Source organism: Microplitis mediator, chromosome 5, assembly GCF_029852145.1.
Source record: "Microplitis mediator isolate UGA2020A chromosome 5, iyMicMedi2.1, whole genome shotgun sequence".
Taxonomy (NCBI): Eukaryota; Metazoa; Arthropoda; class Insecta; order Hymenoptera; family Braconidae; genus Microplitis; species Microplitis mediator.
Genome location: NC_079973.1, coordinates 25,658,128 through 25,681,611, shown reverse-complemented (window position 1 = coordinate 25,681,611; position 23,484 = coordinate 25,658,128). Strand labels below are relative to the sequence as shown.

At 37.2% G+C, this 23,484-nt stretch overlaps 5 protein-coding genes across 5 annotated transcripts; 1 reads left to right on the top strand and 4 right to left on the bottom strand.

Moving 5' to 3' along the window:
* The first annotated feature begins 146 nt into the window (after positions 1–146).
* Positions 147–13,757, top strand: LOC130668450 (CAD protein). Its single transcript, XM_057470748.1, has 9 exons — positions 147–333; positions 2,036–2,174; positions 2,247–5,997; positions 6,074–6,178; positions 10,238–10,486; positions 10,568–11,318; positions 11,390–11,505; positions 11,971–13,281; positions 13,362–13,757. The coding sequence occupies exons 1-9, from the start codon at positions 210–212 to the stop codon at positions 13,557–13,559; spliced, it is 6,744 nt and encodes a 2,247-aa protein (XP_057326731.1). The 5' UTR covers positions 147–209; the 3' UTR covers positions 13,560–13,757.
* Positions 6,077–9,805, bottom strand: LOC130668452 (uncharacterized). The gene is made up of 4 exons (XM_057470749.1): positions 9,190–9,805; positions 8,766–9,064; positions 7,002–8,644; positions 6,077–6,928 (listed from the first exon to the last, which is right to left on the bottom strand). Exons 1-4 carry the CDS (start codon positions 9,426–9,428, stop codon positions 6,302–6,304), a joined length of 2,808 nt encoding a protein of 935 aa, XP_057326732.1. The 5' UTR covers positions 9,429–9,805; the 3' UTR covers positions 6,077–6,301.
* A 189-nt stretch (positions 13,758–13,946) lies between the features above and the next one.
* On the bottom strand, positions 13,947–17,038 carry LOC130668453 (uncharacterized). The gene is made up of 3 exons (XM_057470750.1): positions 16,728–17,038; positions 15,526–15,670; positions 13,947–14,746 (listed from the first exon to the last, which is right to left on the bottom strand). Exons 1-3 carry the CDS (start codon positions 16,762–16,764, stop codon positions 14,590–14,592), a joined length of 339 nt encoding a protein of 112 aa, XP_057326733.1. The 5' UTR covers positions 16,765–17,038; the 3' UTR covers positions 13,947–14,589.
* Positions 17,039–18,276: 1,238 nt separating this feature from the next.
* Positions 18,277–19,590, bottom strand: LOC130668808 (protein singles bar). The gene is made up of 4 exons (XM_057471281.1): positions 19,070–19,590; positions 18,813–18,995; positions 18,584–18,724; positions 18,277–18,516 (listed from the first exon to the last, which is right to left on the bottom strand). The coding sequence occupies exons 1-4, from the start codon at positions 19,217–19,219 to the stop codon at positions 18,439–18,441; spliced, it is 552 nt and encodes a 183-aa protein (XP_057327264.1). The 5' UTR covers positions 19,220–19,590; the 3' UTR covers positions 18,277–18,438.
* Positions 19,591–19,745: 155 nt separating this feature from the next.
* Positions 19,746–23,390, bottom strand: LOC130668809 (uncharacterized). Its single transcript, XM_057471283.1, has 5 exons — positions 23,235–23,390; positions 22,298–22,433; positions 22,040–22,219; positions 21,801–21,920; positions 19,746–20,967 (listed from the first exon to the last, which is right to left on the bottom strand). The coding sequence occupies exons 2-5, from the start codon at positions 22,409–22,411 to the stop codon at positions 20,893–20,895; spliced, it is 489 nt and encodes a 162-aa protein (XP_057327266.1). The 5' UTR covers positions 22,412–22,433; positions 23,235–23,390; the 3' UTR covers positions 19,746–20,892.
* Between the last annotated feature and the right edge of the window lie 94 nt (positions 23,391–23,484).

Below are 23,484 nucleotides of genomic sequence, written 5' to 3'. Positions count from 1 at the left end.
CAGAGAACAATTTAAGGCGGAAATAGATGGCAGCAGCGAATGGAGATGTGAATAAATAAAGTAAAAGTAGAGGGGGGTGCCGGTTGATTCTCCAAACACGAAATACGGGTCTGCTGGAAAAGCATGCTCTAAAGTATCGCCATAAGTTCAGACACCACTCGGTAGTCAACAGTGGTAATCAGTTAGAAAAAGTAATTAAACGTGATAACATGCCATCAGTGTCGGAAGTTATGTCGATTCAAGGCGAACACAACTGTTTTCTTTTGCTGGAAAATGGCTCTATTTTTCCCGGCAGAAGTTTTGGAGCCCACGTGCCTGTGGATGGAGAAGTTGGTAAGTATAACAATTAAATCTACAAAGCCGAGCACGTGCTCGCTCTACTCCATTCTCCGGACTCCATTTTCCGATAATAAATTCGTTACTGTTAGATATCATTTTCTCTCCCTCTAATTATCATTATCACGATTGATTGCACAATTTATTATATCGGACATAAAAAATTATTTTAAAAATTGTTGTTAATTTTATTTTTCTTAAACTGATAAGCTGATAATTACATCGGCGTGCGCATGGCGGTGCGCAAGTCCGATGAAAATATTTAACATGTGGGAATTAAATTCACGTGGCTACCGGCCGGTCAGCTTATATTTATATATATAACAATTTATTTAATTAATAAATTATTTTTTTGACCAGAAATTTAATTTAAAATAAATCGCAATAAAAAAAATTTTTAATGTACCACGTTTTTAAAACGGACTAAAAGTAGAATATAATTTCTCTAAGCCACATGAAGATTTAAAACCACATTCAGATTCCGAACTTTTTACAGATAGTCCTGAAAATTTATGATTGTAATTTTTTAATAACTATGAAAATACTTGTAAGATTTAAAATGAAAAACGTGCACTGAGAAAAAAATTTTCTCCTGACAACAAAATTTTAGTTATGACAAGAAAATGATTTGATTACCCATTGCCAATCATATATTTGGTTGTTTTAACTAAATTTTTTATAATCCACTAACAAAACGAGTGATTAGAAACTATAAAATATTTAGTAAAGATAATTATGCGTTTAGTAGCAAGCATAAAATCAAATTGATTACCTGTAGTGTTTATAAAGTAGTCATAATGAAATGTATGAGTGATCATTATAGAGAATGAGTTATTGATAATAATTAAATATTATTTTGAAATGACAGAATATTTATTCAACAGTTCAATAAATGCATATTTAGAAAAATAATTTATTTCCTTCACAAGTACTTTTTTTCGTACTGTGACAGAAATTGTTCAGGCAAAATATTAATATTAAACATTAATGTCATAGTGTAATACAGTATACCCATATATTGCTATCAAAAATTTTCAACGGATAACTCGTCCCATAAATGCTTCAAGCTCGGAATATAAAAACTCCGAAATAAGTATCTTACCAGGGACACCACATATGGTCGGCGCGATCTAGTGGCGAGCACCGAACTACTCCAGCTGCTGCTGCCTAACACCATAACTTTTAAATCAATAATCATTAGGTTCAAATATATATTTATTCTAAATGAATATATTTTTTTGTGTCTAATTAATATTTATTAGAGTTAATATAATGATATTTTGCTCTAAAATTTGGATTTGTTGGCACTAAAAAATAGTTTAGTTGTCCATTAAATAAATATTTTCTTAACTCTACCATATGATTTTATTATCTTAGAGAGAGAAATATTAATGTCAATCAAATAGAGTCTATTAAATCATTTGTTAAAAATGATAAAATAGATTATATTGACGTAATAAAATTTAGTTGTCCCAAATAATTTTTAGTTTAATAGAATTCAACAAAACCAATTTAATTGTTCAAAGAGAAATTTTTTCTCAGTGTATGTTCCAAATTTCAAATCTCTAGCTCATCGGGAAGTTACTTAAAAATCAATTACAAAATTACACCCGAACAGACACACATGAAAGCGAGTTAATAAAAGCGTGGTAAAATTTTCATTCCATTGAAAAAATTAACTATGAATTTTTTTTTTAAGTTTTCCAAACTGGTATGGTTGGATATCCAGAATCATTGACAGACCCATCTTACCACGCTCAAATATTAGTATTGACGTATCCGTTAATTGGTAATTACGGAGTACCAGGGGACGAAAAAGATGAACATGGACTACCTTAGTACGTTTATTTATTTTATTGTCATCAATTTATTTTAATGGATTGTTAACAGTAACACAATATTATTTACAGCTGGTTCGAATCAGACAAAATATGGGCAGCGGGTCTCATTGTCGGAGAAATATGCGACACGCCGAGTCACTGGCGTCAGACCAAAACCCTGTCCCAGTGGATGGTGGAGCAAAAAATACCGGGAATCTGCGAAATAGATACCCGAGCACTGACTAAAGTTATCCGTGAGAAAGGAAGTATTTTAGGAAAAATAATTCATGGACAGCCGCCAGCGACCATCGCTGAAATTCCATTGATACCGAACCCGAATGACAGGAATCTCGTTGCCGAGGTATCGCGTAAATCACCTGTTACTTTTAACCCTCAAGGCAGCCCTAGAATCTGCGTTGTCGACTGCGGACTAAAGTACAACCAAATTCGTTGTTTTTTGAACCGCGGAGCTCGAGTGGATGTCGTTCCATGGGATTATGATCTAACGAAGGACAGTTATGATGGATTATTTTTAAGCAACGGACCCGGTGACCCATCAGTGTGCCAAGTAACAGTCGACAACGTTCGTCGAGTGATGGCAACAAAAAAGATTCCTATTTTTGGTATCTGTATGGGTCATCAGTTATTGTCACTTGCTGCTGGTTGTAAAAGTTACAAAATGACTTACGGTAACCGCGGTCACAATCAGCCGGCACTTCATCTAACAACTGGACGTTGCTACATGACTTCGCAGAATCACGGGTTCGCTATTGACGCTAACCAACTGCCCGCAGGCTGGGAGCCGCTTTTCACCAACGCAAATGACAACAGCAATGAGGGAATTGTCCATACAAGTCTGCCGTATTTTTCAGTACAATTTCATCCTGAACATACAGCTGGACCGCAAGATCTTGAATGCTTGTTCGACGTGTTCCTAGATGCCACAAGATTCCAGATGAAAAATACCACAGCGGAGTATAACATGAAAGATAAATTGACAGAGAAACTGGTGTACAGGCCTGACAGCGAAGAAGCTCACACTAGACCAAAGAAAGTATTGATTCTAGGATCTGGTGGTCTTAGTATCGGTCAAGCTGGAGAGTTCGATTACTCTGGGTCCCAGGCCATCAAGGCACTTCGTGAAGAATCAATCCAAACAGTTCTCATCAATCCAAACATCGCAACTGTACAGACGTCCAAGGGAATGGCTGACAAAGTTTATTTCCTGCCGATTATTCCTCTTTATGTTGAGCAAGTCATAAGATCCGAGAGACCTGACGGCGTTTTGCTGACTTTCGGCGGTCAGACGGCACTGAACTGTGGTGTCGAACTCGAAAAATCAGGAGTATTTAGTAAGTACGGTGTAAAAATTCTTGGTACGCCAATTCAATCAATTATTGACACGGAGGATCGTAAAATATTTAGCGAAAAAGTAAATGATATCAAGGAACGAGTCGCGCCGAGTGCTGCTGTCTATTCCATCCAAGAAGCTATGGAGGCTGCTGAGAAGTTGGGTTACCCAGTGATGGCACGCGCGGCATTTTCACTCGGCGGTCTCGGTTCTGGTTTCGCAAACAATAAAGAAGAACTGAGAATTCTAGCCCAGCAGGCACTCGCTCACTCGAGCCAGCTGATAATTGACAAGTCGCTGAAAGGCTGGAAGGAAGTGGAGTACGAGGTCGTCAGAGATGCCTACGATAACTGCATCACCGTTTGCAACATGGAGAACGTCGATCCTCTGGGTATTCATACGGGAGAATCAATCGTCGTGGCGCCGAGTCAAACTCTGTCTAACCGAGAGTACAATATGCTGCGTACAGCTGCCATAAAGGTTATCAGACACTTTGGAATTGTTGGTGAATGCAATATTCAGTATGCGCTCAATCCTTTGTCTGAAGAATACTACATCATTGAAGTAAACGCCAGGTTGTCTAGAAGCTCGGCTCTTGCTAGCAAAGCAACTGGTTATCCACTTGCTTACGTGGCAGCCAAATTATCACTCGGAATTCCCCTGCCCAAGATAAATAATTCAGTCACCAGCAAAACCACCGCTTGCTTTGAGCCCAGTTTGGACTACTGCGTTGTCAAAATTCCGCGATGGGACTTGAGCAAATTCCAGAGAGTCAGCACTAAAATCGGAAGCTCGATGAAGAGTGTGGGCGAAGTGATGGCAATTGGTCGCAAGTTTGAAGAGGCATTTCAAAAAGCTCTTCGTATGGTCGATGAAAATGTCACCGGATTTGATCCTTACATAAAACCGCTCAATGATGATGAGTTGGAGAAACCAACTGACAAGAGAATGTTTGTATTGGCTGCATCAATAAAAGCTGGATACTCAATAGATCGACTGTATGAGTTGACAAAAATCGACCGGTGGTTCCTACAGAAAATGAAAAACATTATCTCGTACTATGAACTGCTCGAAGGTCTGGGCCAGGGCATACTCTCTCATGCGGTCTTGCTGGGAGCTAAACAAATTGGATTCTCTGACAAGCAGATAGCTGCCGCTATTAAGAGCTCAGAGTTGGTGATACGTAAGCAAAGAAAGGAGAGTAATATTCGCCCGTTTGTGAAGCAGATCGACACCGTTGCTGCTGAGTGGCCCGCGACGACAAATTATCTCTACTTGACGTACAATGGATCCACTCACGACGTAGACTTCCCAGCAGGCTACACTATGGTCATCGGTTCAGGTGTCTATCGTATTGGAAGCTCCGTAGAGTTTGACTGGTGCGCCGTAAGCTGTCTCAAGGAGCTCCGGAAGCTGGGCCGTAAAACAATAATGGTAAATTACAATCCAGAGACAGTCAGTACCGACTACGATATGTCCGACCGGCTTTACTTTGAAGAAATATCATTTGAAGTTGTCATGGACATTTACGACCACGAGAATCCTGAAGGAATTATCTTGTCAATGGGAGGACAACTGCCCAACAATATTGCCATGGACTTGCATCGTCAGCAAGCGCGAATCCTCGGGACATCACCAGAGTCTGTTGACGGAGCAGAAAATCGTTTCAAATTCTCTCGAATGCTCGACAGAATCGGAATTTCCCAACCTCGATGGAAGGAACTGACGAATCTCCAGTCAGCAATCGAGTTCTGCGAAGAAGTCGGCTATCCTTGTCTCGTTAGACCCTCGTACGTGCTAAGTGGGGCGGCCATGAACGTCGCTCATTCACACCAAGACCTCAAGTCGTACTTAAAAAATGCGAGCGACGTCAGCAAAGAACATCCGGTCGTTATTTCTAAGTTTATTCTCGAAGCTAAAGAAATAGACGTCGACGCGGTTGCTTATGAAGGAGTAATTCTGTGCATGGCCGTGTCAGAGCACGTGGAGAACGCTGGCGTCCACTCAGGAGATGCCACACTGGTGACTCCACCGCAGGATATAAATCCCGAGACTTTGGCGAAGATTAAAATCATTTCTCGAGCCATCGCCGGGTCTCTCGAGGTCACTGGACCGTTCAACATGCAGCTGATAGCTAAAGACAATGAGCTCAAAGTTATTGAGTGCAATGTCCGCGTCTCCAGATCATTTCCATTTGTTTCAAAAACTCTGGACCACGACTTCGTAGCCACAGCCACGCGTTTAATCGTCGGCGAAACAGTCGATCCCGTCGATGTGCTCGCTGGCTGCGGTAAGGTCGGTATCAAAGTGCCGCAATTTTCGTTTTCACGTCTCGCCGGAGCAGATGTTACTCTGGGTGTTGAGATGGCTTCCACTGGTGAAGTTGCTTGCTTCGGTGACAACAGATACGAAGCATATTTGAAGGGAATGATGAGCACTGGGTTTCATATCCCGGAGAAGGGAATTCTGTTGTCAATCGGCAGCTTCAAGGTATTTATTATCAAATCAAATCAAATAAAATTAACTTTTAAATTATTATTTTACTTATATTTAATTTATTTTTTAGCACAAAATGGAATTACTGCCATCGATTCGCAGCTTACATAAAATGGGATACAAATTATACGCTAGTATGGGAACAGCAGACTTTTACACTGAGCATGGAGTTGACGTAAGTTAATAAATAAATTAAATATTTTATTTAATATATATATATATAATTATAAAAGTTATTTATACAGTAAGTAGTAGCTGTCATTACTTTTAACATAAACGTAAGTTAAATTTATTTAAATCAAATGTAGGTCGTTTCTTCTTGCGAGCTCTTGTCGTCATCCAGCGAAACAGATCGCGGCTTATTATTTTTCTCACTATTTTTATTTGAATTCCCCATCTGCTGAAGCTCGATTGTTTCAGTAGACGAGCTCGAGGATGACTCAACCTCGTGAACTACTGCCATGGTGACGTGCTTGCGGGCCGGAGGGGAATCAAGTTCACGGGGACCCTCATTACTACTTTTAGCTTTAAAATTATCTCGTGTGTAGTCTACAGACTCACCGATCGAGGGTAATGGCGCTGATGCTTGAGATTCTACTGGATGTTGGAAGCGGTCGTTGAGCGAGGCCGAGAAAATAGACCGATCGGAATTGCGAATCGGAGTCGCGGGTGGATCACTTTGGGGTTTCGTGCTGGCGACGCGACGTTTCAGCGCGTGAAGTCTGTCTAAGTAAGCTTTTGCGTCGTCTTTGTAGCTGTCGTACTTTGATAAAATCATGCAGAGTCTCTCCGAGTGTTCGATGTACATCGTTTTCTGTGTCAGTGATCGATACTTGTGACAACACTCCGCTATTCTAATAAAGTGTCTGATAAATAAGTCCAGCAGCAAGCACAGTCTCTGTGGTTCCATTTCCGCACACTTTACCTGTTAAAATTTTAATTTTCAAGAAATTAATTGACTAATTTAATTAACAAGTGGATTTAAATTTTTTACTCACCGGAATTTCCAAAATTTGATCGTAAGAAGTCTTTGTGTCGACAAGGTTTTTACTGGTAACCATTTTCCTGACCCGACGTTTTTCTTTCTCATGTTTGGCGCTGTCCCAAAATCCTCCAGTAGGTTCATAAATTTTTTCCAAAGACTCGATACTCTTTGACTGAGACTTGATCGTTCGACTTCCACTCAGATGCGGATTTATCAGCATCAAAATATCATCAGTGAGTATTCTCAGCAACGTCGCGTAGTCTAATTTTGGAAAAAAACTCCTGCTGTGTTTAATATTTTGCATCGCGTGAATAAAATACATCACCGGATTCTCAATAATTCTTTTCAACTGTTTCTGCGTTCGTAGAAGATATTTTTTTGCCGGAAATATGTTTTTTTCTTTTATAAAGTAGTCCTGCATTACGGGTTCGTCTTGGCTGATTGAGTGGTAGAGGGTCCCCAAGAAGGTCATCAAGCATTCGCCCATGCGGTTTTCCATCCACTTGGAAGGTGTATCGAGTTCCTCAATCATCCAGAACATATGATGTCTGATGTGATTGGCCGTGAGCCCAACAAATGAGTCTACAGGACGGATGAATGTCTTCTTGAGCACCAGAGCCATAAAGTAGACCCGAACTTGTGAATAACTCATACATGTTTCTAAGTAACGTTCCGCTGCTGGAAAGGTCAGTTCCCACTCGAGATTCTTCAAGCTGTTGTTTCCATTTTCTTCGGCGTAGCCCTCAGGAATAATGTAGCATCCAATTTCTTTTACTCTTTCAATGACGTCGTAGTCGGGCCACGTGGTGCGCGGTCGGTCGAGCCACTCGTCAGCAATTTCCGGCCAGGGCAGCCAGATGCAAGGTATAATAGCGAACTGGTCATCTTTGGTACCGATCAGCGACTCCAGTGGTTCGATTTTATCCCGATAAATTACTGCTCCCAAAGGTCCATCTTCATCCTCATCCGCATCAAATCCCATCAAGTCAGACAACCCATTAGTAAATAATTCATAAAAATGTTCCATAAATTTTCCGCTATTTAAATACCAAATATCGTACTTGCGACTATGAATGATTCCTCTTATTTTTCTGTCTTTACTGTTAAGATTTTTTTGTACTCGCGTATTCCGCGGGTCGTAAATTTCAAAACACTCGCGAGGAATTTCCGGACTAAATGCCGGTCTCTCGGTCTCTGAGTCAACTTTAACATCACCGACAGTCGAAATCGCGTAACTTCCGTCGCTGTCGCTGTCAATGGCATAGTTGCTGGACTTGTAACCCGAACTGCTGCTTTCAGCAGAACTCGTAGCTCCATTAAATAATTTATCTCTGCTCTGTCTGGTCTTCGCGTCCACTCTGTCATTGATTTGTTTCCTAATTTGTTCCTTTTTGAATTTACCGGTATTAAAATTGAAATTATCCCTCTCATCATACGCGCTATCTTGGTAATTTAAATTAGAAGACGATGCCGTTAAATTTGAACTTCCGCTTCCGTTAGATTTCTTATCGCGATCTGCTGACAAGCTGTTGTTATCTGGACTAGTTTTACTACCATTGTAATAACTATCACCGTCACTATATATCACATTTACACTCGCCCGCTGGGTCTTCCTCCTTGAGGGATTTACTTCTAGTCGCTGCAGCAACGCATATCCTGCAATAAACATCGATTACAAATAAGACAAATAATAATAGCCAATAAATAAATACGTTTTTTATTGCTCTTATCAGTTTGAAATGTTTATCTATACAAGCTTATTACTTCCTACAATTACCTTTATGTTTGCTGGGCTTCAACTGCATGCTGTAAGTGACCGTTTCATTTACGCTGCAATAAGGCGAAGCGAAACTCTGCTCCGAGACTTCGATGTTGTCGTGAACAACAAAGACACGAATCGGCTGGAGAGACTCCACGGAAGGTATCATCGACGGCCCGACATAAGTGAAATCGACTTTACGCGCGAGGCGCTCTTGAAGTACATCCGGTACGAGAACATGCTTCTGTGTCGGTAAGCAGGCGTTGAATTCCTGCTCGAGTGACGAAACAAGTGTCTGTCTTATGCTCGCTATTTCTCTGACAAAGAAAAAAATTCGTGACTGATATAAAGATCGATCTCACTGATTATCACCTGATCTATCAAATAAATTCTATACAGAAAAAAATTTCTATTGAATATTATTTTAAATTAAAATACTCACTCGTCATAATTCTCGAAGAACTGGATAGACATCATGAGATTGTTGAGGATGAAAATCTCCGGATCTTGTTCGATAGTCCGACGAAGGAGCTCCAGTTCGTGGTCCGCCGTCCAGCCGCCGTTGATGTCCGTCGAAAACGGGGGGTCTCTCGACTCGAGGGAGCTGACTGACGTGTGGTCGTCGTCGTCGCTTTTGCTGCTTCCAAATATATTTTTGCATCGTGATTTTGAGTTTCCCATTCCTAATTTGGATGGGCCCTTGAGCTCTTTTGCCTTTGAAGCCGCAATTTTGGTATATTTTTTACGGCACACTAACAAATAAATTAACAAACAACAGAGTAAAAATAATTGTGGGTTTTATGAAGTAAGTTAACGATTATCCGATTAACTGGAAGTTGTTCTTCATGTTGATATACACTCGTGTTAACGAACTGCGATCACCAGCTCGACTAGAGACTGAGCACCACACAGTAGATTCACCGGCTTACCTTGCGATAAATATCTATCCACGTTATCGAACACATACTCGGGCTTTTTAATTGGACGTCTTGTATCGATAATTGATAATAATTTAATAGAGTTAAAAATTCTCAGAAATCAGAGGATTACTCATTTAAAAGAATATTAATAAAATAAATATATGTATATATATATTTATTAATTTATGAATTGTTTTATTTTTCGATGTGAGTACGATTACTGACACCTCAGTTATCATTTAATTTCCACGATAACCGAGATTCTGAATCAAATAAAAAAAATGTTACTCAATACCTGACGGTAAAATGATGCAAGTGAACCATCTGAGCGGTGAAAAATATAAATAACTTTACAGTGGTTATAAATAATGGAACAAAGCGACCTGCCGTATTTTATTATATATTTTTAAATATTTACTCAAAGTAATGAGTCAAATTCTTGCCAAATCTAATCTCACTTATCAGATTATTATACAATAAATATAATCTCACAACTATTTATGTTATTTATTATTAAACATACTGAGACAGTGGTTAATATCTATGTATATGTAATGTTTTTAATTACAGGTTGAACCGGTGCAATGGACTTTCGAGAATATTGATGTCAATGAAGACTCAAGTCCCAGCGAATTGCGTCATCTTGCCGATTTTCTTTCCAAAAAACACTTTGATCTGGTTATTAATTTGCCGATGCGTAATGGAGGCGCACGTCGGGTCTCTAATTTCATGACTCACGGGTACCGCACGCGAAGACTCGCTGTCGATTACTCAGTACCTTTGGTAACTGATGTCAAGTGTGCGAAACTTTTGGTCGACGTGAGTTTTATTTATTTATTAATTATGTCATTAGTCATTAGTCATTAGTCATTAATTTGCTGATAAATAAATTTTATTTAGGCAATCAGCATCTTGAAAGGCGAAGCGCCCCGTATGAAGACTCACACTGACTGCTTATCATCAAGAAGAATGATTAAATTACCGGGATTCATTGATGTCCATGTGCATGTACGTGACCCAGGTGCTACGGAAAAAGAAGACTTCGCTTCGTGCACAGCAGCAGCTTTGGCAGGCGGCATCACGATAATTTTTGCGATGCCCAACACAAACCCCGCAGTGGTTGACCATCAGTCATTCGCTGTTGCTAAGGAACGGGCGACTCTGGGTGCACGCTGTGACTACGCTTTATTCTTGGGTGCCTCTTCGGAAAACTACACTCTGAGTCCTGAAATAGCGCCGCTCGCAGCGGGATTGAAAATGTATTTGAATGAAACATTCACCACTTTGCGACTCACTGATTTGAGCGTTTGGGTGAAACACTTTGACAGCTGGCCGAAAAAGTACCCGCTGTGTGTTCACGCAGAAGGACAGACCACTGCGGCGGTCCTGCTTCTTGCTAGTCTGCACAATCGACCTGTTCACGTTTGTCACGTCGCTCGGAAAGAGGAGATTCAAATAATTCGCGCGGCAAAAGAAAAGGGCCTCGCTGTTACTTGTGAAGTTTGTCCGCATCATTTATTCCTGTCTTCGAGTGACTTGGAGCGTATCGGACATGCCAAAGGACAGGTCAGACCTGTTCTGGGAAATCCTGAGGACCAACAAGCTCTTTGGGACAACATGGACATAATCGATTGCTTCGCAACAGATCATGGTAATTATTTATTGATTTTATTTTATTATATATGAGATTTAAAAAATAATTTGATTAAATTTTTATCGTAGCTCCGCATACTGTTGAAGAAAAACAAAGCGAGAAACCTCCGCCAGGCTACCCAGGTCTTGAGACTATTTTACCTCTCCTTCTAAACGCCGTCTATGAGGGAAGACTCACAATGGAGGTAATTTAAAAAAAAAATAAAAATGTTTCTTAATTTTTAAATGATAAACGAACAGATTGTAAATCCCTCCCGCGATTCTTTATCAATAAAACGTGATCTTGAATTTTGTTGAAAGATCATCAGTAATCTCCAATGGTAATCTTCGACATTGAACGCGACGATGGTCGTGGTGTTCGCTGTAAATTCCTATACTTACATAAAGTAGAAAAAAAATAAAATAAAATGAAAAATAAAAAAAAACCATACTAAAGATTAGAAAAGACTTTGTGGGGTATTTTATCATTTATTGTAAAAAAAAGTTGAACGTTGTTCAGCGATAAGTCACCGAGATAAGCGATCACTCCACTTAACAATGATTACCCGATAAAATATAAAGTAGTTTCATTAAACCGTCCATTTTTTCGTCTGAATATTTTTATTGTTACTCATAAAAATTTAAAAAAATATTTGTTTTTTTAATTGCAGGATCTCATCGACAAATTTTACCGTAATCCTAAAAAAATATTTAACATTCCCGACCAACCAAACACTTATGTAGAAGTTGATCTCGACGAAGAATGGACCGTCCCGACCGCGATGCCGTTCACCAAATCCAAATGGACGCCATTCGCTGGAATGAAGTTACGGGGACGTGTCCACAGAGTTGTATTGAGAGGAGAAGTCGCCTACGTCGAGGGACAGATTCTAGTTAATCCAGGATTCGGACAGGACATACGAGAAGTCCAGAGAGCCGCCAAGAGCCAGACGTACCTCCAGGCACCGATGATCGACGTAACGAGCCGACCGAACTCAGCACTCGACCGTCTCCTGTCACCAAACTACGAAAAACATAACGGAGTCCAAGAAATACCCGGCGACGAGACCAATGATTTCGCTTATTTATTCCAATCAGCAAAAGGAAACGTTCACTTCGCTCCCGAAGTTGAGGCACGAGATTCCGCTAAAATTACCCAGCGATGTGTGTCGCCGCTACTCGCGACAGCCTCAAAAGATCAGCGAACTATTTTCAATCAAGTGATACCTCCACCAGTCCATTTACAAACCAGTCACGGACTAGCCGGGCAACACATTCTGACCGCCGATATGTTTTCTAAAGAACAACTCAATGACATATTCAATGCCGCCCAAACTCTACGCATTGCTGTGATGAAAGAGCGATTGCTGGATCACATTTTACGCGGCAAAGTCCTGGCATCAATATTCTACGAAGCGAGCACACGAACTTCGTGCAGTTTTTCTGCTGCGATGCAGCGTCTTGGCGGTCGCGTAATTCACATGGACGGTTCTACGTCCTCCGTAAAAAAAGGAGAAAGTCTCGAGGACTCGGTTGCCGTAATGGCTGGTTATGCGGATGCCGTTGTCCTACGACATCCCGAACCCCGAGCTGTCGCACGCGCAGCTCAGCATTGTCGCAAGCCCATGATAAATGCCGGAGACGGTGTAGGTGAACATCCCACGCAAGCGCTGCTTGACATATTCACTATTCGTGAAGAAATCGGTACTGTCAATGGTCTGACCATCACCATGGTCGGGGATTTGAAGCATGGAAGGACTGTCCATTCCCTCGCCCGATTACTCACGCTCTACAATGTTAATCTGAGGTACGTGAGTCCACCAGGGCTCGGAATGCCCGAGCACGTTGTGAGCTACGTCGCCCAGCGCGGAATTCCTCAGGAGAAATTCGCCAGCCTTGAAGAGGTTCTCGCTGATACCGACGTCCTCTACATGACGCGGATCCAGCGCGAACGCTTTGTCTCCCAGGACGAGTATAATCAGGTAACTAAAACAAGATTTGTTGTGTCAACAAACAGCAATAAATTAAAACACATTAATAAATTTAATAAATATTATTACAGGTTTGCGGGCACTTTGTCGTAACTCCGCAGCTGATGACCCGAGCCAAGAGGAAGATGGTCGTCATGCATCCTCTCCCTCGTAACTTTGAAATAAGCCCAGAGTTCGATACCGATCCGCGGGCTGCTTACTTCCGTCAAGCTGAGTGCGGAGTTTATGTGCGCATGGCACTCCTGGCGATGGTTCTCGGACGATGTTAATCTTTTCCTTAAAAGTACTAACATCCTCTGGTAAATTTGCTCACCATCACGACCTTGTATTTCCGAATCCACTGATGACCTTCAACGAAATCTATAATCGCATTCCACGATCAAGTTTATTTACGGAAATTTTTTTTTCACCGACCAGTCGTCGGTGTTCATATTTTTTATAGTCACGTTTACAAATAAGAAAAAAATAATAATAATCAACACTTCCTACATTCGATATAAGTTTTTTATACAATCGTTATTGGATTTAAAAATAATAATGACTTTGGAACGCAGGACTTCCATATTAAAAATAAAAAAAATATTTTTTATCATAAATATATAATTAATTAGCATACATTATGCATATTATAAATGTAAAGTACAATGTATTAGTACGAATATTGTAAATGCGGGCATAAAAATTAATAACTTTGGTATTGATATTTTTCCTGATTTTTTTATACTACAAAAACAACAAATAAATGTTTGTTTTACAAACGAAAAAAAAAGTTAAATAAAGATAATTATTTGTGTAATTATTTACCGAGTGTAGCCGTAAGTTTATTAGTTCTGTTAGCTAAATAATTATTAAGATATAATCTGTGTGAATATATATATGGCACACGTTGCTATAAATATTATTTAAGAACAAGATTATCTTGAAATAACGCTTACGATCTACAAGCGATTTAAACCTGTAGACAATAGCTTTGTTATTGTTTGTATAATTAATAATTATTATTCTGACAGTTGAGCAAACTGACGTAAAAAAAAATTATAATTTATATCACAGTCATGATAATGTATCCGAAATCCGTTAATTGTTTTATCGCGGGTTATTTGCATCCACAAATTTACTCATCGATTCACTGTAAATTCCAATAGCTCACTTTTTTTTCTCTGACGTCAACATTTTAATTCTCTGCTAAGATAACAATGCCGACTTAGCATATTCCGCAATGGAAAAAAATATCCAATATAATACCTCATATATTAATTAACAATATTCATTTAAATATATACATATATTTTTTCTTATTTAAACTACAACGTCTAAGGCTCCCGCTCCGTAATCCGTCAATCCGCTGGGATACATATCCGAGGCCAGAGATTTTTCATCGTCCATCCGCTTCTTTTTGCGCGCCAGCGTTGGGGCTTTCATGCGCAACGGTTTGTTATTATTCGCATTATGTTTTCTGAAAAGTAAATCAACAAATTTATTTATTTATCGGTGCACTGTAAAAAATCACCGGGGTAAGTCCAAGCGGTGTAGGTGTTAAAATTGGCGGTGTTAACCCTGATTAAACAACTGAATTCGATCGAATTAAACAGAATTAAATTTTTAATTCTATTTAATTCAGATAAATTCTGTTAATTCGGTACCTAACTTAAAAATGAATTCTGTATAATTCGGCAGGAAAAACAGAATTTGTCAAAATTAAAACGAATTTAAATAATTCTATTCGGTTTAATTCTGATTAATTCGAAAATAATTCTCCGATTTCTGGTTCTGAATCCGAATTGAACTGAATTAAAACGGATTTGAAATTTTTAAATCGGTTTTATTCTGTTTAATTCAAATTAAAATTTTCAATTCAGTCGAATTCTGTTTTGCAGAATTCGACAGAATATAACAGAATTAAAATTTTTAATTCGGTCGAATTCAGTTGTTTAATCAGGGAAATTTTAACCCCGAAAGCGGTGTTAAAATAACGCCGCCACCAGGGTAAATATTCTTTACCGGTGTTAAAATAAATTTTCCGGTGTTAAAATATTTAACTTTGGGAATGTGTGCATATGTGTGAGTGTGTGCGCTCGTGAGTTTGGGTGTGTGTGTGTGTCTAGATATTTTTTGCGTTTTACGAGCTTTCCAAAGCTGATACTCTGAGCGGACGCAGTTTACCCCGCTTTTACACCGGTATTTTAACACCGCTCTTTTAACAGTGATATTAAAAAATATTAATTTTCTACTCACTGATGCCTGCAATCCAAAAATACGCCCATAGAAAACAGAATAATTATCGCGACTATCACCCCGATTACCACGAGGATAAGAGTAAAAATCGTGTCTTCTTTTTCTGCTGTGAGTGTTGCCGTTGTCGTCATCCTAGACTTTTCATCTGTATTATCATAAAAAATAACAACATTTATCATTATGATTAGAATTTAATTTGTTGTATAAATTCTTTTGTTATAATTTGATACCCGCATTGTACTGGCGGTAAAATAATACCGTGATAGTGGTACATTACGAGGACAATTGAGTGTCCAGGCATTGTGACGCCGATACAAGAGAAAATAACAACGAAAAAACATGAAAACATTTTAAAGAAAAGCGCCAAGTGCTGCGGTAGGCATGCGGTCGAAGGAAATATTAGACGGGAAATCACCCAGGATGTGGTGACGTCAATGCGTCAGGCTCTGGATGCTTTTGGTAAGAAAGCTGTAGACATCATAGAGGCTCTCAGTGAATAGCTGCACGTATTATACTAATACTGATATGATACGAATACGTATGGGACACATGGGGCCGGCGGGACCGGAAATCTCAGGAGCTGAGTACATTTCGTATGATGCCAAGGGACGGCTGAGCAATCATCATTAATTATTTAAATCACTCGCCTGATTTAAATTTAAATGCTTCATACTTTTTTTCTCTTTTTTTTTTTTATTATTACTGTGAAATCGGTGAGATGGTGAGAAAAGGAGGCGTATTGTGACGTTTTTGACTATCAGCTATTCGTTATTTTTTAAAATATGTTGCGATATATGATTATGTATTGCTTTTACTATTATTTAACATCCGCGCATAATAATCTAATCACTTTTATGGAAATTATTATACTCGTTAGAAATGCGCGTTGCCATTGACGGCAATCGCAACTGAGTTACAAGGAAAATAATTGCAAGAGAAAAAATTTCTCGAGGTAAATAATAAATCATGGATTGGCAACACAATTATTTAACTCAAGGCCGCTGTAAAATTACAATAGATAAATTTTATATATGTTTTCAAACAGTAATTACTTTGAAATCGTGAGCTGGTTATCATTTACGAACTTGACATTGCTTTTGATTTGTGATGTAAGTAGAAAAAAATTAATTTCACACGTAGTTTGAGTTCGAAAATAATCTGAGTATTGATAAATAATTAATTAAAAAAAAAAAAGTACTTACGTATTGTTGGAACGGTGGTATGATTCAGGTGGTCCATTTTGTTGCTGATGTAAATGTAAAATCGGTAATCGAATGACAGGTTTCGATAAATCACATTTGTAAGTAGTAATTATAAGTAAACCTGTTGGGGTAATTTAATCAGGTAGGTGTTGGCCGGAACGAGAGTGAAACGAGTATCGGAGCTCAAGTGAAGCAACCGGTTCGAAATCCTGGAGTAAACTGCCGGGCACATGCTTTACTACGTTCATTTGTAGCTCTATTGAGTGTAAGTTGAGGCCATACGGTATGACAGCATGAGCCGATGCTACTGGCAGCATAAGAATGCAAGTGGTAGTGAAAATCGAGAGAAACGCAGCACGGAGTAGGGTTTTATACTCTGACGTTTGATCGCTTATTTAATTTAACAATTTATAAATCATTACAATTCATTTGCTGGTATTCTTTAAAAAATTACCAGAGTGTCCAAGACCTTGTTGAGGAATAAATCGACTCCAAAAGTAACATTCAATTTTACGCTGGTTGTCGAGGATAATCATAGACTTTAGTTCGAAAAACGTAAACTGCAGGTACAAGTCTAATTGTTGGCATAAAAATTTTTGTCAAGTCGCAATAAATGGAAATTTTGTATTTACGAATGATAAATTATTTTTTTTTATATTCGCCTGAACAAACCGAAGGGTGAAAGAGTAATTTGGTTTATTTTAAATTCGCTTAGCAATCGTTGGGATTATTATTTAATTTTGACCAGACACTAATTCACCTGCGACAATTTATTTCCCAGTCAACGATTCTAAAATAGACTATTATTATTGAGTATGCGGTGGTTTATTAGAATCAATTTCCGGCGCAAGATAATTTTAATGTCTATATACACTAGCAGACAAACCATCAGAAACGTTTAATCAGAGATGAGAATGAATCGTTTGTATGTTCACGGCGTAATTTAATCATTCAATTGCTATGTTTGTGTCTAATGTGCGCGTACGGTACCAGAGTTTCGAAACAACTCATTATCTTCCATAAACACTAATTAAATAACGCTTTTATCATCTAATATTTTTAACAATAATGACTATTAACTAAGAAAAATCGACGAAACTCAAAACATCTGACCCAAGACTTCTGAAACGAAAAACTTTCACGTGCACTCCCCCTCCAGATTTGTGGTTACTGTTTACCAGTTACATGAATAGTTATTGAAATAGTGTATCACACATCAAGGGAGGAAAGTAGGACATTCCAACCTGGGAGTTAATTGCCTACTCAGATCTGTACCTGAAAGCTTAAATTTTTGCCTCTTTTTGTGAGAAGAATGGCGCATGCGCTAATTTTTATAATTTGTTTTCTCATAAACATAAAGAACAAGGGTAAGAATTTAAACTTTTAGGTACAGCTCTGGAGAAAAATTCGCTTATGGCTCGGGTAGGCAATCAACTCCCGGGTCGGAATGTCCTACTTTTCTCCCTAGGTGTATAATATACTACTTTTGTTCAATGCAAGTCTGTTGAGGCTTGAATATTTTTTTATAATCGTAATTTTTTTTTAAATAAACAAACAGCTGAATATTTCTGTCTTTGTATTTATATAAAAATTTGCTATAAAAAATACGGAAAATTTACACTGGATAAAAAAAAAATATAAATATATAAACAAATATTTTGGTATTTGATAATTCACTTTTCTGCTTGGATCCTAATAAAATTACTGGCAATTATCTACTCCCTCTGTAATGACGAAATGAAAAATACGCGTCTGCCCCGTGAATTACACCGACGACTCCACTCATCATCTGAAAAGTAAAATAACTAAACTTACTTAGAATTTATTATAAAAAAATGATACAAAAATAGACTTACGTAGGCAGCAGTCATCGCCGGATAAACGTCAAATCCCGGTGTAATATAATATTGAACCCCCAGAAACATTTTCGTGGAGAATGCGAGGTATGAAGCGGAACTCAAGTAGAAAAAACAAGCAAATGCGTTGAACATCATTTCCTGTTTTAAATTATAGTTTTAAATTATTTTTAAATCCATAAACCGCTCGGTACTGAGAAAATCAACGGTGGTAAATTTAAATACGTACAAAAAGTGAGGCCCGGATGAGATTATAAGACTTTTCTGAAATAACGTAGCAGCCGAGCAGTAGAGCGGAAGTGAAAAAACACGCGGACGATGTAGTTAAAGCGCTTTCGAATGCCGATCCAATATTTGCGCTGTATCGAAGTCCGTAATTTATCAGCAAACTCTGGATCAATCCACTCATTATCTGAAGAAAAAAAATATTATTTGCATGCAGACTAAAGTTTATTGAATTGAGTTTAATATATGAAAATAAATTACTGTTTCAGCGACTTTGACAGCTCCCGGCAAAGTTTTCATGAACTCAATGTGTATACAGGTGCAACATCTGCACCAGCAACACTGAATTCCACCAGATGAATGGGTCTCGGTCGGGGCCATCCGTATAATCGGTCTGCCGGTCTTGACCATCGTGCTTTGTTTTGTTGACGCGAGATGAGAGATGACTGTCTGAATTACTGACTAATTTACATCCACTTACCAGTTCGTTAACCGGCTGGTTTATTTTTATCAACTTGCTCTCACGCACTTTAATAACTTTTTCTATTAATTACTATTGTTACTAATTTTTAAATTGCCAATTTTCGCGGCACTGAGAACTAAGTGTCTAGTAAACGGGATCTAGTTCTTCGAGGTCTATGATGATCAAGTTTTCGGAGGAAACTGAAGAAGGGTCCTCACGCGTAGCTTACAATGAACGCGTGTCGTTTTACCCCCTGCGTTGACTCGACACAACATCCGCGGAGTCGAGTTATTTTCGGCACGCGCCACCAAAGAATGCTTGAACCTCTTGAAAAATAATAAAAAACACGATACACTTTTAACATGACGTTTGTCATGCATACATTTGAATACTTATCAATTAATCGACGGCAAATAATAAAATCTTTTTAAAATATTTTGTTAAATAAATAATTGGAGGAAAAAATATTTGCACTTTTAATATTAAATTTTTTTATTAAAGCATACAGACATTACGAGTTGCAGTTATATTTAGCCAACATATATATTTTATCTTTGATAAATATATCTTTCGTACAATTTCTCAGCAAATTGTTTTTTATTTATTGTTAAATATTTAATACATTTATTTAAATTCTGGCACTTATTAAATAATTATTAACAGAAAAATGTATTCAAATATTAACTTTAATTAATAAAAATTAATAAATTATACAGATATTATAATATTAGAATATTTCAATACGATCGTTACTTATATATATGTATGGAGAGGGCCTGGGTGTGCGGAATTTTTTATTTGCTCATATTTTTAAAAAGTTATTAAATTTTATTTTTTTGACAAAATGGGAAAGTCTAAAAAAAATTTTACGATAATTAGTAAATATTAATAGTCTAGTGTAAATTTGAAAAAAAAGTTCGATAGTATTTTTTTTTTACGAGTTCCAGGGTTGGCTTCAAAAGTAAATATTTTTTTGATACTCTAATCTGATGGGCCCGTCTCCTTTTTAAAATTAATTAATGATTTTAAAGTCATTAAAATATTTATATAATAAAAATATGTTTAAAAGTAACATACAAGTAATTACTTTTTCTCGCCTCAGGGTGAAAATCGTCAATTTTTGTCCCACTGTGCAAAACGAAGTTGCCGCTTTCCGCCTCCGTCGAGGGGAAATAGTATATTACACAACAAGGGAAGTAAAGTAAGAAATGTCTCAGATCACATGTTTGTGACAACAATTACATGTGATCTAAGACATTTCTTACTTTACTGCCCTAGGTGTGTAATATAGTTAGAAATAATCAGTTTAATAAAATCTTAACAATTGTACATCAAGTAAAATTACAATTCAAAAATCTCGAAAATAATAATTTAAAATCGATTATTAAAAAATAATCTGCTCTGTATATTCGTTTATAAATAAAACCTTTGGAAAAAAAATATTTTCCACTTTTCAGAAGACTATAAAAATTTGGTAAGCGTACTTTGTTTTGTATATTCAGACTTTGTTATTTGTGAAGTCAGTATAAAATGACCGGTGTGTGTAATATTTATATAAAAAATATTTCCATTAATTTTTAAGTACTTTAAAATTATTTTTTGTCTCGGGTTATTTTGTACTTTACAAGCCTCTGTACATTCTTAGAGCGAGGACGGTGCTGAAGAAATACAAGGCACAGTTTACCAGTCCACAAATCTGTAAAAATAAATAGACATAAATAAATATGATAATTTTTTTTAACTACACTGTAAAAAATTTGCTGAGTAAACGCGAATTTATTTCGGAGTGAATGTTTTTTTTTTTATTTCGTGCCCTCGAAGTGAATTCACTCTGAAGTGGAGTTTATTTCAAAATTTAAACTGTAGATCAGAGTGGACGTGGATTGAAATAAAATTCACATCAAGCCGAAATTACTCCGTTGAAAAAAAAGTTTCTATTTACTCTGTATGTGGAGTGAATTTTTTGAAAACTCTAGAATTCTGTGCGACGAAGTGAATTCAAATTGAGATAAAATTCACATCATGCCAAAATTATTCCGTTGAAAAAAAAATCTATATTTACTCCGTACACAGAAAAAAAAGTTATTTTGAGTCAAGAAAATATTTTTGAAGACAAACGTTTTCGGGAACCAAGTCAAGATTTTTTTGAGCCAAGAGAATTCGTCTTGGTTAAAAAAAATTCGTCTTGGTCGGAGATTTCTACTTTATCTGAGAAAATTTAGGTCTCCAAAAAAATTTTATTGAATCAGTCAAGAATTTTTTTTTTTTTCTGTGTACGGAATAAATTTTTTTGAACTCCGGAACGTCAATGACGGAGCGAATTCGAATTTAAATAAAGTCTACATCACGTCGAATGTCGAAATTACTCCGTTGAAAAAAAAATTTACATTTACTCCATATGTGGAGTGAATTTTTTGAGAACTCTAGAATTCTGTGTGACGAAGTGAATTCAGATTAAAAAAAAATTCATTTTCACTCTAAATTTTTTACAGTGTATCAATAAAATAAATAAATATATAATAAATTTACCGATGCGCCTAACAATAAATCATATTCTGAAGTTCTACTATAGCGGTCAGTCACTCTCACCATGAGATTTAAAGAGGCGGCAAGTAGTAATGCAAATGCAATTGAATGATAAATGACTTCCTGAAATTGTATAATTCATATTAAATTTAAATACACCCAATGACATTTACAAATAAATTATATACCAATATCATCTTATTGCATATAATTATTCTTATATTTATATTAAAATAACTCACATAAATTGTCTTAGAGATAATAGATTCCGTGGCAATGGAAACCAGACAACTCAGTAATAATAAAAAGGTCGCTATCATAAAAGTTGTCGTCATAAGCATGAAAAATTGATTTGGAACAGTGTAAGGATACCCCCGATCAAAATGATGTCCCATTATTCCCACACATACTGCACCCAGTACCTAAAATAAAAGTGAACAAATTTTATTGATAATCTTTATCAATTTATCAGCACTCTTTTGTAATTAAAAATGACATACCAGTTCCAAGAACTTCAAAATCCCTCGATAAGTTTTCAAATACCCAGTGTTGATAATAATACTCGAGGTACTGGTGGTCACCGTAGCGGTTCTCACTGTTACTGTATGCGACATGATAGCAAACTCCTTTCACTTTCTAAAAGCAACAAATAAAATAAACATTTGCTGTCTGAAAACTTCTGGCAAAATTTACAATGAAGATGAATCTGTCCAGCGAATCAGTACTTGCTGACTTGCTGTCTTTATTTACTTCACTGTTGTTTATATTAACTATATATTCAAGAAATGGGAGCGGGAAAGTAGGACAAGGCTATGTTTTCGTGGGTCGACCCACTTCGAATACAAATTACCGGTTCGTGTTTCTCACAAACAAAAATAGGAGTGACTTAATAAAAAATTATTTATAGATATAGCGTGCCAAGCTTTGAATCATACTGCTTATCATTTTCAACGTTCGTACGGTCCGACAATACACAAACAACCACCACGCCCTTGAATCTCTGACCAAACACTGGATCAATATCAATGCCGATTTTATTTGAATGCTAATTAATACAATCTGTCTACTAATTATCACCAAATTGAGACATTTGTTCATTACCTCTACCCACGCTCTAGTAAAAAAAAACTTTGGCCATAAATTTAAAAAATTCAGCGGGTAGATAATTTAAAAAATAATTTTTGAAAGCCTTTTTAAGTAGAGGTAAATATTTAAATCGATATCGAGCACGTGTATCCACCTGTCACTCAATAATTGACACTGTTTACATTATGGTCAAAGAAGTCATCGATTGATACTTAAAATTCTGAGCGTCGAATTTTGAATTTTTTTGGATTTTTTCTGAGACGAGAAATTGATATGGGTAATTACGGACTTAATATTTAATTGAATTTAATTTAATTTAAATGAATTTGATTAAAAAAATATCCAACTGACCTTTAATTGACTGATACCGCCGACTGCCTACGATCAACTGGAGGCGCGCACGACAGAGTTATGACTACTAACCCATTCCGCGCAATTACGTCATCAATGATATCATACGCGCCATGAACATATATGACATACAATGTTATCATAAGAGGCTAAATGTGAATTTAAGAATTATGTATTATTATCGTACTGATGATAAAATTACTGAGCTTCACTTAAGCCGCATAAATAGAATCCTCATTTCTCTTATCCT

Coding starts and splice junctions, on each gene's coding strand:
- LOC130668450 (XM_057470748.1), top strand. CDS start 210: ATGCCATCAGTGTCGGAAGTTATGTCGATTCAAGGCGAACACAACTGT. Junction 334..2,035: donor GCCTGTGGATGGAGAAGTTG/GTAAGTATAACA, acceptor TTTTTTTTTAAG/TTTTCCAAACTGGTATGGTT. Junction 11,319..11,389: donor TTGCTTCGCAACAGATCATG/GTAATTATTTAT, acceptor TTTTTATCGTAG/CTCCGCATACTGTTGAAGAA.
- LOC130668452 (XM_057470749.1), bottom strand. CDS start 9,428: ATGGGAAACTCAAAATCACGATGCAAAAATATATTTGGAAGCAGCAAA. Junction 9,065..9,189: donor TTCTTCGAGAATTATGACGA/GTGAGTATTTTA, acceptor TTTCTTTGTCAG/AGAAATAGCGAGCATAAGAC. Junction 8,645..8,765: donor GAAGCCCAGCAAACATAAAG/GTAATTGTAGGA, acceptor TGTTTATTGCAG/GATATGCGTTGCTGCAGCGA.
- LOC130668453 (XM_057470750.1), bottom strand. CDS start 16,764: ATGGACCACCTGAATCATACCACCGTTCCAACAATAC. Junction 15,671..16,727: donor TACCACCGTTCCAACAATAC/GTAAGTACTTTT, acceptor ATGATAATACAG/ATGAAAAGTCTAGGATGACG. Junction 14,747..15,525: donor TTTTTGGATTGCAGGCATCA/GTGAGTAGAAAA, acceptor TTTACTTTTCAG/AAAACATAATGCGAATAATA.
- LOC130668808 (XM_057471281.1), bottom strand. CDS start 19,219: ATGGTCAAGACCGGCAGACCGATTATACGGATGGCCCCGACCGAGACC. Junction 18,996..19,069: donor CTGTCAAAGTCGCTGAAACA/GTAATTTATTTT, acceptor TTTTTTCTTCAG/ATAATGAGTGGATTGATCCA. Junction 18,517..18,583: donor CGGCGATGACTGCTGCCTAC/GTAAGTCTATTT, acceptor TTTACTTTTCAG/ATGATGAGTGGAGTCGTCGG.
- LOC130668809 (XM_057471283.1), bottom strand. CDS start 22,411: ATGTCGCATACAGTAACAGTGAGAACCGCTACGGTGACCACCAGTACC. Junction 22,220..22,297: donor TTTTGAAGTTCTTGGAACTG/GTATGTCATTTT, acceptor CTTTTATTTTAG/GTACTGGGTGCAGTATGTGT. Junction 21,921..22,039: donor TTATCTCTAAGACAATTTAT/GTGAGTTATTTT, acceptor ATACAATTTCAG/GAAGTCATTTATCATTCAAT.